General features: G+C 37.5%; 1 protein-coding gene across 3 annotated transcripts in view; it reads left to right on the forward strand.

Moving 5' to 3' along the window:
- The first annotated feature begins 445 nt into the window (after positions 1 to 445).
- Positions 446 to 12,515, forward strand: part of LOC149530442 (WD repeat and SOF domain-containing protein 1) — a 100,140-nt gene continuing 88,070 nt past the window's right edge. The window contains exons 1-4 of one of the 3 annotated variants that reach the window (XM_089811296.1): positions 446 to 660; positions 762 to 849; positions 1,248 to 1,337; positions 1,481 to 1,592. In XM_089811296.1, coding sequence (XP_089667422.1) covers positions 784 to 849; positions 1,248 to 1,337; positions 1,481 to 1,592 — 268 coding nt within the window. In that variant the 5' untranslated portion in view covers positions 446 to 660; positions 762 to 783. The remainder of the gene's footprint in view (positions 661 to 761; positions 850 to 1,247; positions 1,338 to 1,480; positions 1,593 to 12,515) is intronic. The other 2 variants (XM_089811297.1, XM_089811298.1) reach the window with 2 other exon arrangements.

The raw sequence follows: 12,515 nt of genomic DNA on the forward strand, positions 1-12,515 counted from the left end.
TTGTAAACTGGGTAGCAAGGTAAGTAGGCTTGACGTTGGAGGGAACTCCATAGTTAATCACACTTGAGTTGAAGCAATATTTGGATGGGTGGCCTCACACGAAGGTTTGATGCTTCACACCTATGAACATCATCTAGTTGTAATGAGTACTAAGTGTACTACTTAGTCTAATGAAAAATGGGTTCTTGTGACTCATTCGTTATAAAACACGGACAATGAATTTGACTTGAAAACTACCCAATTAGATCTCGATAAGAGTATCAAGAATATCACTATTAATAAATTAATAACATAAAATTAATTTAAATATTAAATATATTAATTTTTAAATATTCTTAATTTAAAGCCTAAATTAAATACATTGAAGTATACTTTTTACGAAATCTGTGTAGACTATTTGCAGACGAGCAGAGTTATTAACCTCGTCTAGAGTTGGGCACTCAGTCTGTTCAAGCTGCCACGAGCGTTGGATTTTTTTGAAAACCCTCTCAAAAACCCTAAACTGAAAATATTTTCATAGTAAAAATCTGCCCTTTTTACTATAGGAATATAAATAAGAATTTCACGAGTTACTTAAAACGTTCGCGGAATCTCGAACCTCAAACTAGAAATTCGACGAACTACGCCTTTCAGTATTCACTCGATGCCACAATTGCAGTGGTTATTTTTCAAATCTCTTTACAAGTTTGAGTTTCATCTGATAACCTAAATTTGTTTTCTTTTTCTCTTGAAACATGATGGCGTTCTGTCCATGTTAACAGGGGTTTATAGAAGGTGTGAAAGATGAAGGTGAAGGTGATATCACGCTCAGTGGATGAATTTACTCGGGAACGGAGTCAGGACCTTCAGGTAGACAATTCCATTGATATGCTTCTTGAGCTAGCTTGCAGATGGTAGATGGTAACGATAAAAGCCGCCGTTTCAATAAATTCAAGTCTTCATATAGTTTTTTAAAGATTCAATTCTACCCATGACTTAAGCTAGTAGTTCTTTAGCATAGGCATACATAGGTCTTCAGCTGAAACTTTCCTAACTTTAATGTCGGGGAAGTGGATTATCAAGAGAAATATACCTTTTCCTACAGTTTTTAAACTTTTTATGCGAAAACTGCCTCTTTTTGAAACTGGAATGCGTAACAGGTTTTGTTTTGTTCCACAGTCTATGCAATCAGTGGATTTTCCCATGAACTTAATACCTTGACATGCTCGATTCTTATATCTTTGTACTCTTTGTTAACGTATCAACAGAGAGTTTTCAGAAATTATGATCCTGCTCTACATACTCAGGCAACGGCTCAAGAATATGTCAGGGCTCTCAATGCGACAAAATTGGATAAGGTAGAATTGTATTTTGCGTCTGGATTTTTAAAACTAAAAGCATCATAATCTCGTTGGATATTGCTTGTATAGAATCTATAGAGAAGGTTTAGATATTTTGTAGAGTAACAAGTTTACCAACTTTGGTTTATTTGGTGAGTCAGATATTTGCAAAACCATTCTTGGCAGCAATGAGTGGACACATTGATTCCATTTCCTCCATGGCAAAGGATCCACATCACTTGAAAAACATCTTTACAGGCTCTATGGATGGAGGTATTGATAGCCTTTTTTCCTTTCAGTTCTTCATGCCCTATATTTAAATTTCTGAGTGTGTAATTGAAGCTTCATTGCTGTTACCTGGATGTCCTTGCAATCGTGGCACATCTATCAATTTTCAGTAATAAACTTTAAATCATCTAAAAGCCCAAAAGTTTTCTAGACTCAATGTAATGAAATTACTTGCAAAAACGAAGAATATACTAGGAATAACATGCAAATTCTTGATAGCCCTTGATAAGAATAGGTCGCTTTGAGGGGGTGAACCTCCAAAACTCTTTGATGAAAACAGAGTTCATAATATGATGCTAGCAACTGCTCATTACCTTCTATTTATATTGGCATCAACAGATAATGATACCCTAATCCCAATGAGGCAGACTAGGCTAAATAATGTGGCCAAAGTAATTTTCACAATAAATTTCTCAAAATTATCAGAATAAATTGATTTTTTGTCAATTGTAACTTTGTTGAGATCTCACTATACCGAATTCAAGAACTTCGCTGCTACTGTGGAAGTGAATTTTGTGAAAACCATGATAACATAATAACTCCTCCAAAAATGTTATAAATGATCTAAATCTGGAACCTAGCTGCTTCAGTGTGCCCTGGATCAATCCTCAAAATATCAAAAATGAATTGCGCCTCTCTCACATGCATCCAATTTAATCTTATGTTGTACCTTTTTTGTGGGTCCTATTTTGTTACCAACACAAGGTTTATCTTTGGGCTCTCTTTTCTTATTTCTGTACCTCATATAGAATCTGTATGTCTGAGATTCACTGTATATTATATTATGTTATGTGCCTTGATTAGGTTGCCTATTCTCTTTTCATGTGTAGTAGATGTATATAGTTGGAAGGTATTCTTCTCATTGTGTCATTATCCATCCAAATTCATTTTATCATTTGTTTCTTCAAAATTTTTGGTTCTTATGGGCACCACCTAGTGCTTAAGATCATTTAGAGATTTTCTCTAGTATTTTAATACATACAAAACTTTCAGTATAAGGACATCACCTATATATTTGTATTCTTTATAATTTGGAGCATTTCATTTCCATAGTTTGTATTGAGGAACTTCACTTTGTTCCTAATAAATAAGGTCATCAAATTGTTCATATTTTACGGTAGATTTTGTGAGTCAAAATTATTGTCCAATCTAAAAAATTAAAAATAAACACAAGGAGTTGCACCCCTCCCAAAAACTCAAAGTATTCATCGTTGATGTTAGAATCTGATAAGATTAATAACCCAGAAAACTAGTGCAAAGAATAAATATCTAAACTATGAATGCAAATGATACAAAATCAAAATAGCATCATAGAGTTAGTCTCCAAGAGAGTAATGCAAATGCTAGAAGCAAAATAGCATTAAGAGGATGCAAAAACAAGAGATGCAAATACAAGCCAGGTAGCATGCTTATATAGGCTAGGAAGAGGGAGGAGGTGGCAACACCAACCAATGAGGAGCAACCATCTATCGGACTAAAGATAGCAAAGTATCTTCCCAAGATAGCTAATGGATGCTCACATGTAGGAAGGTGACACTTCACAATCATTCACCTAATAAGACATGCTTTATTAACCTAAGCGAGATTATTAAAAGTGTAGGAAAAACCTAGCAAAATAGGAAAAATAAAAACTACACTAACACCCCCCCATAAGCGAAGCTTAGGTGGATGTAGAAATGGGTCCTGGCAAGTCAAGCCTGATAAGGTACCCATGTACATAAGATTTCCCAAAAGAGAGAGAAAAGAGAGCCCCCCACAAAAAAAAATCAGGACTCTGAGTGAGAGGAAGAGGCCCCCCCAAAAGATGAAGCATCTCGCACCCCCAGCAAAGCTCGCAAATGAAGGAACTTGCTCTCAGTGAAGATATCAACAACTTGCTCGGAAGTCGAACAATAGCGAAGGTCAATGACATGACCATGGATGAGCTCCCGGATGTAGTGCATGTGGACCTCTATGTGTTTGGTCCGTTAGATGATGAACTGGATTTCGTGAGATTTGAATGGCACTCTGGTTGTCACAAAATATGACTGATGGCCGTCTGATTTGGATACCAAACTCAGTGAGAAGATGTTGAAGCCAAATGGCCTTAGTGGCGGCATTTACAGCCCCCCGATACTCAGCCTCAGTAGAAGACAGAGCAATAGCAGACTGCTTTTTGCTCGACCAACAAAAAGGACCTTACCCAAGTGAGAAGCTATACCTTGAAGTAGACTTGCGATCCTCAGAATCACCTGCCCAATCTGAATCTGTGTAGCCCACCAAATCAAGTTCAATACCTGCTGCGTAGTGAATCCCACAACTATGAGAACCCTGAATGTAGTGAAGGATCCGCTTGGCTGCTTTCCAGTGCAACTCATGGGGCTCCTGCATGAATCGAGAGACCATGCCTACAGCATAGGAGATGTCAGGTCTCGTATGAGTCAGATAAATGAGACTCCCAACAAGTTGGCGGTACAAAGTGCCATCAACAAGTGGAGAAGAACATTGAGCCTCAAGTTTGACTCCAGAAAGGAAGGGAGTTGGAGCAGGCTTACAGTCAGCCATATGAAACCTCGAGAGTAAATCTAGAGCATACTTGGATTGTGTGATGGTGATCCCAGAAGGAGACTGAAGGATCTCAATCCCAAGAAAGTAATGCAACAAGCCCAAGTCAGTCATCAAAAAACTGTCCTGAAGGGCCACTTTGACAGCCTTAATGGTGGGTGAAGAACTTCCTGTGATCAGCAAGTCATCAACATACAAAACCAAAAATAGAAGTGAATCACCCTGTTGCAAAATGTAGACATTAAGATCAGAATGGCACCGAGTGAACCCAACTGATAGAAGGAAGGAGTCCATCTTGGCATACCAGGCCCGAGGAGCCTGTTTGAGGCCATAGAGAGACTTCCGAAGACGACACACAAGTGAAGAATCTTGAAGGAAGCCCTGTGGCTGCTCTATGTAGATCTCCTCATGAAGGTCACCATGAAGAAAAGCACTCTTCACATCCATCTGATGTACTTCCCAACGATTAGCTGCAGCAATGGCAAGAACAATTCGAATGGAATTCATTCGGGCAACTGGCGCAAAAGTCTCAGAGTAGTCAATCCCAGGAACCTGGGAGAATCCTTTGGCGACCAAGCGAGCCTTGTGTTTGTCAACTGACCCATCTGCTGCAAATTTTGTCCGATAGATCCACTTACATCGAACAAGTTTTCTTCCTTTAGGAAGAGGGACAAGATCCCAAGTGTGGTTCCTCATCAAGGAACTATACTCTTCTTGCATAGCTGTATCCCACTTAGAAATACCAGAAGCCTCATGAAAGGACTGTGGATTTGAGGCAGTAGCAATGAAGACATGTGGAACATCCTGGAATTGTGAACGAGTTCGCTTGGTTTCTGATGGATCCCCAACCTAATCACCTGCAGACTGCAAGGTCTGTCTAGCCCAAAGTGGACAGGAAGATGGAGAATCTGGAGGGGAATCATTAACCTCTGAATGATGACTAGGAGAGGAAGGAGGTGAGTTCTCTGAATCACTTTCTGCATCAGAAGTAGAGGTAGAAGACTATTCAGGTGAATCTGACTCATCAGAAGATCTGTCATGTATTCCAAGTGACTCTAATGTCAAGGTAGAAGGAGTTGGGAAGTGATAGAAAGTGAGCTTGAAGATCCCTCCTCAAACTGAACACTCCTCTCAATGAATAACTCATGTGTAGTAGGGTGGAGCAACTGATAACCCTTCACACCATCAGGATAACCTACAAATATGCAAGGTCTGCTTTGCGGATCCAAGGCCTTACGTTTCTTTGTAGGAATGTGGACCCATGCAGGGGAGCCAAAAACTCGAAAGTGCTTAATTGATGGTTTTCGACCGCTCCAAGCTTCAAAAGGAGTAACTCCCTTCAAGGCTCGGTGAGGAACACGGTTCTGGATATAACAAGCATAGTTAATGGCTTCTGCCCAATACTGTGGTGCAAGAGATCTAGAGTGAATCATACAGTTTGCCATTTCCTTCGAGGATCTATTCTTCCGTTCTGCAACACCATTTTGCTGAGGATTGTATGGAACTGAATGCTGTAAATCAATCCCCTCTGAAGTGCAAAATCTTTCAAACCGATGGTTGACATACTCACCACCATTGTCTGTGCGCAAAACCTTGATGGCTTTCCCAGATTGCTTTTCTACAAAATTTTTGAAGTCTTGAAAATGATCAAATACCTCTGACTTCTATTTGAGAAAGTGCACCCATGTATATCGAGAAAGGTCATCAATGAATGTGAGGACATATCGGGCCCTGCTGAAAGAAGGATGTTGAAATGGACCAGCCGAATCGCTGTGAACTAACTCTAGTATCTGTGGAGCTCTCCATGCCTTACTTTTGTCAAACTTTTCCTTAGGATGCTTACCAAGAATGCAACCTTGGCAAACACCTCTTGAGAATTGAACCAAAGGCAACCCTATGACCATGCTCTGCTAGTTGAGCTGATGCAAATAGCGAAAGTTAAGATGGCCAAACCGCTCATGCCATAATTTACTCACATCATTAGAGTGAGTGAGCAAAACAGATGAAGGAGGATCAGGAACAAAGTGAGAAAACAGAGAGCCGTGACTGATGATTTGCTCTCCCAACTGCAACTACAGAATCACTATGCAACTCATGTATCTCCACTAAATCAGGAGTGAACTCAACCCGCTTGCCTAAACCTATGTGAGTGATTTGGTATATTGATAGGAGATTAGTTGATAATGAAGGTACACAAAGAACATCATGGAATGTGCCATCCCCTGCATCAACAGACCCTCTCCCACACATCTCAATAGGAGTGTCATCACCCATCAAAATAGAAGGCATAGTACATGGCTCCAAGGATGCAAGTTCTTCCTTAGATGAAGCCATGTGGTGCGAAGCACTTGAATCAAGAACCCAAGTGGATGGTGAGGAAGCAATGGCAACAAGAGCCTTGCCCTTTCCTTTCCCCTTGTTGTTTTCTTTTGCCTTGTTAGACTCTTCGTTAGAACTTTGTTTGATAGACTCAGGAACACTAATATTATTCTTCTCAAGAATGTATGTCAAGTGATCAATTTGTTTCTTTAAAACATTTATGTTCATCATGACCGGGTCTTTTACAATAGGCACGTTTAACCTTTTCTTTCTTAGGCTTATCGCCCTTAGAGGATGAGGTATCAATAGTTGCTTTTGAAGCAATTGGTATCTGATCCTTCTTTTCCTCACTATTATTTTGTTTCTCATCCTTACTATTGTTGTTACTACTTTGTCCTTTTTGTTCTTTTGTGCCTTGGTTGGTTGCTAAGGCATGTGACTTAGAGGACTTAAGAGTGCCCATCTGGATTAGCTTGTCCTGTTCTCGAGTGAGATTGACAGCAAAATCATCTAGAGATGGCATGGTGAATTGAGTACCAAATGCACCCTTAGTAGCATAGAAGGTAGAGACAAACACAGAATATTCTGAACTTAGCTTAGAAAGAATACTAAGAATCAGTTGTTCATCTTTCTTTTCAATTCCACATTGTTTTAACTGCAGCCTTAGTGATTTCAATTTGGTGAAGAAATCTTGGATTGTGTTGAAATTGCCTGGACTTAAACTAATTAATTCATTTTCCAACATATGACCCCTCATTGAATCTTGTGTGCCAAATAGTGTTTCTAGCTTTGTCCATACTTCATTTGGTGTATTCAAAGACTCAATGTGAAATAGCAAGTCGGGAGAAACAGACAAACACAATGTTCCATATGCCTCATCACATTTGTTAAACCACTTAGGCTTATCTTCATCTTTATCAGGTTCAGTTTCAAGTCCCATAGTTATCCTATTTAATCCTGCTTTCCTTAAGTGAATTATCATGCGTGATTTCCACTCAAAGTAATTGTATGGAGTTAGGATGGGCATATTTGTTTGATCCATGATGAAGAAATGCAGAGAAGAAATGCTAAAATAAGAGAACCCAGACACGACAATGCCCCCCCTTTTTACTCAATCAAAAAACCCCCCCCAAAAGAAATATGATTTGGCACTTTATTTTAGTGCGTTTACAACTACCACTAGAAAGAAATACTTAGTGGTCTTGATTTCAATGCATTACAAACCCTCATGAAGAGCATATGCTGAAAGTGAAACTTAGGCACAATAATCAAGAAAACAAATGGCACCACTGTGATCTACTCGAAAAATCATGCACTTTCAAAAAAAGAATCGCCTCGATACAAGGTCGTATGAGAAAGTTATGATCCTTTGAAGTTTTCAAAACGAGAATTGTGCACAGTTATGGCCAAGAATTTGCAATTTTTGAAAATTTTATGCATGAAAATCAAAAGTCAACTCCACTAGTGGATAGAGCACAAAAAAATAGCCAAGGTCATAACAAGAATCATCAAAATCGGAGTTCGTATTAGCAAGAACGAGACATTTGAAAACTGCGTTCAAATTTGCAATTGCCTAGAGGGGTACGGCTGTAGCTTTCCATGCTAGATCCTAAAAAATATATAGATTGTATGCAAAATCTAAAAGATACCTAGATGGTTTTTCGAGGTTACGAACAAAACCTAGAAAGCGTTTTTCTTGCTGATGTACAGAAGATGTTGCTGTAGTGTAAATCAGATGCCTTTAATAGTAAAAAATGTCCAAAAATCAAGAAATGACCCCAGCAACCAAAATATGACATGCAAATGCTGGATTAGCTTCTTAAGTCCATCAATGGCATGCTGGAACTTGCAATACTGATTGAAAACTCCAAATATGCAAGTTGGTTGTCAGATTTGAGATTGAAACCCCAGAGAAAAATCTTTTTTGTCAAAACTTTTTTGATTCTCAAGATCATCCAAAGATGCAAGAGAAGAGCATACTTCGTTTTTCAAAACTACAATAAAATTTATTAGCCCCCCTCTGAATCTCTCAAATAAGGAAACTAAAATCTACTCTTGCACATAGAAAAGCTCTGATACCATGCTAGAATCTGATAAGATTAATAACGTAGAAAACTAGTGCAAAGAATAAATATCTAAACTATGAATGCAAATGATACAAAATCAAAATAGCATCATAGAGTTAGTCTCCAAGAGAGTAATGCAAATGCTAGAAGCAAAATAGCATTAAGAGGATGCAAAAACAAGAGATGCAAATACAAGCCAGGTAGCATGTTTATATAAGCTAGGAAGAGGGAGGAGGTGGCAACACCAACCAATGAGGAGCAACCATTTATCGGACTAAAGATAGCAAAGTATCTTCTCAAGATAGCTAATGGATGCTCACATGTAAGAAGGTGACACCTCACAAACATTCACCTAATAAGACATGCTTTATTAACTTAAGCGAAATTATTAAAAGTGTAGGAAAAACCTAGCAAAATAGGAAAAATAAAAAACTACACTAACAGTTGAGATGTCTTTGTACAGGGTACTTGGAGTACCCAAGTACCCCTAACTCTGCGATTTTGCAACTATGTTGCAATCGAGATGGGTACTATGTTACTATTTGAATTTTGATTTTTGAATGTTACTATTAGGTATGTGTACTATGTTACTATGTTAAATGTTCAGTGGTTTTGGATAGTGTTGTAATTTTGCTATTTTCAAGTATTTCAATTTGGTATGTCATACTAAAACATCATTTCATAACTAGCATTTCAAGTTCTACATGTATAGGATACAACACCCCTGCCCTGCCACCATCTCCCCATCGTTCCCCTTCTGTCCCAAAATTGAGGTCCATTGCTCCCTTGTCCTAAAAATTCGTCTTGTCGTCCTAATGTACCCTAGTACCGATGCTACACTGATATTAATAAGTTAAACGTATTCAAGTGATATTTGACTATCTAGAGAATGGTATTGATAGTTCTTTCAAGACATTGATCATAGACACCTATCTAATTTCTTAGTGATGGTTTTATTCTTAAATGCAAATCAATATAGACAACCCTAGAGCTAGCAGATTCATATCTTACAAAATTCTACATTTACTCTTTGAATTTCCTATTACTCTTTTTTTTTTCTTTTTTCTGGGCAAGATTTCCAATGTAACATTGGTGTTGGGGTAAGTTGGGACATGGTGACAAGGGGCCTTGGTTTCGGGACGACTGGGAGATGGTGGAGGGATGATGATGATGGCCCAAGGGGCAGGGTGGTGTTGTTTACTATATATGTAGAACTTGAAATGCTAGTTATGAAATGATGTTTTGGTATAACATACCAAATTGAATTACTTGAACATAACAACATTGCAACATGAACTTGAACTAGTGAACATTCAACATAGTAACATAGTCTATACCCAATAGTAACATTGAAAAAATCAAAATTCAAATAGAAACTCAAAGTAACCATCTTGACGACGATGTGGTTGCAGAATGGCAGAGGTGGGGGTAGTTGGGTACCCCAGGAACCTAGTGTAAGGATGTCTTAGGAATAGGTACTTCGAGGTTTGGGTAGGGTGCGACTCCTCGGGTTCCATTGGAGATTTCAAAAGTTCAACATTTGCATTTTTTACAGATGTAAAAAAACATGGGTAAAAATGTTGACGCAGGTTATGGATTGGATCAAATGCGTTTTTGAAATTTAACACTTTGTTTTCGCTCTAAAACCATGCATTTTCTCTTTCAAGATGTTAGTTTTTTAAATGAATACATTTTGTAATTGAATTTTACAAAAACAATTATATTTTGTTGAGAGATTTCAATTTATAATACTTGTTGAATTTAGCCCAGAAAATAGAGATAAACAACAATAAGGAAAACGAAACGAGATATAAGGGACACACAAAAATACCTTGTGAAAACCCTTCAAGAATGAAGGGAAAAATCCAGCCACACAACAAAATGATTATTTTATTGATAATAAACTTCAAGTGTACAATATCCTTCGCTTATGCAACATATATAACAAAAAGAGAGACTCTTCACATCCCAATAGAAGGTCTCTTTTGGTTTCGTAAAACATAACTCTATTTTAAATACAACTCTACGTATTTTCATGCCTCAACGCATGTCGAATGACACATGTCATTATATTTAATATTACAATTTATCATAAATTTCCTTTTCAGCTGAAGGTGACCATGACAGAATTAACGCCTAGGGAAATTTTTTTCTATGATAGCTACAAACTCCAACACTCCCTCTTTAGCAAGAGAGAAATATTTAGCTGAATAGTCACACAAGGCTGCAACCAAAATGTCAATGATAAAATCTAATCACATAGATCTTATAAAATTCCATGGAATCACTTAAAATGAAAACCATGCAAGAGACACAAACAATTTTATCACAAACACTCTCAAGGTGATGTTGTCGTGGAATCTCTCAACATGACACTAAGAGAACAATTTGTTAATAATCATGGAATCACTCAACATGATAGACCTATAACAATTACTCATAATCATGGAATCTTTCAACATGAAAAACCTGAAAAAAATCACATTCAACTTTCATCACGAACTCACTGAGCGTGATGATGTCATGGAATCTTTCAACATCACAAATTAGTAAGATTACAACCAGCATTTTTATCACAGACTCTCAACGTGATACCATCATGGACTCTCTTAACATGACTTCCAACTCCAATCACAAAATCTCTCAACATGATGTCATCATGGACTCCCTCAACATGATGTTCACTCCTAGACTGAAAGAGTTATTAGGTTGACCTTATAACTATCATGAATGAGAATTCATAATCACAAAGAAATGCAATCACAGTTAAGACTTGTTTCCATTAAGAGTCTCACAAACTCATAATATCAAACATATTAAAAATGATAGGGATCCCATAAGCATTCCCTCTTAGCAAAAATAGCTTTGATCACCAAATTTAGGTAGATGAGATAACCTGCCTTTGAGGCTGATCATCTCCCTCTGGAAAAATATCTCTCCATGATTGCAATCAGCATCTTCATATGCATCCTGCAACTAAGAGAGATTAATAGCTGATAACATTAACTATAATCAATAACCATTGTGTATAACAAAAATTCATGATCAATACTCAAAATAAATACTTATCTCTTTTGCACATGTAGAGATTCACCAATGTTTTCAATTCGGCTTTATATATATCCTTTGCACAACAATCAGTCCAAGAGACAGGCACACAATTTTATCTTCTACATGCATATCTGCTTCATGCTTAAAAGAACTTGATCCTTTATAGGCCAATCTTGCATCTTTTTAAAAAAAGATGCCACAGTAGTTTCTTATGATTGTTGTTGGGTTATTGGGTAGTTAGATAGTTGGCACATCCGAGGGAGTTACAACAATGATCAATGTAATCTCCCAATGTAAATGACAACTTCGTTTCCATCTTGAACACTATTAAAACCCCTACACATGAAATATATCTTCTTGCTTGAAGGTGTATCAAATAAGTCCAATATAAAGTGAATGGGCATATTAACGTTACTGCCAATTAAGAATGAGAAAAGACACGGTGATAACTGCTTTGTTGTTGTTGTAAAAAGAAAATCCAACCAATCTGATGGTTCCACCAATGATTTCTTCCACCATTAGTTTGACGTGAGGACATGAAAGAACTTGCTTAGTCGTTACACAAACAATGATCACAGAAGGATTAACAAAACGGTAGTCATTCTCAACACTCACTCATAGGACAATGAGTTTTAGCACAAACAATCCACCTATAAATCGTTGACCCAATCATTAGGCTCCATACTCGATGGCATGTTGGAATGCAAATATAGAAGTCATTTTCATAAAAGAAACCATAATACACTTTGTAGTTGATAGCATTAAATATCCCACTCTCAACAAAACTCTCCAGAAAAACCACATTTGCAAAATACATATCACACATTGTAACAACAATGCACGATAATGACTATAGAACGCGTGCAATAAAAATACCTAGCCATTCATTATGCTAATAGCAAACACTAAAATAAAACTACCACAGGTT

This window comes from Cupressus sempervirens, chromosome 11, assembly GCF_028749045.1.
Source record: "Cupressus sempervirens isolate cs-2001-9-10 chromosome 11, ASM2874904v1, whole genome shotgun sequence".
NCBI classification, from domain to species: Eukaryota; Viridiplantae; Streptophyta; class Pinopsida; order Cupressales; family Cupressaceae; genus Cupressus; species Cupressus sempervirens.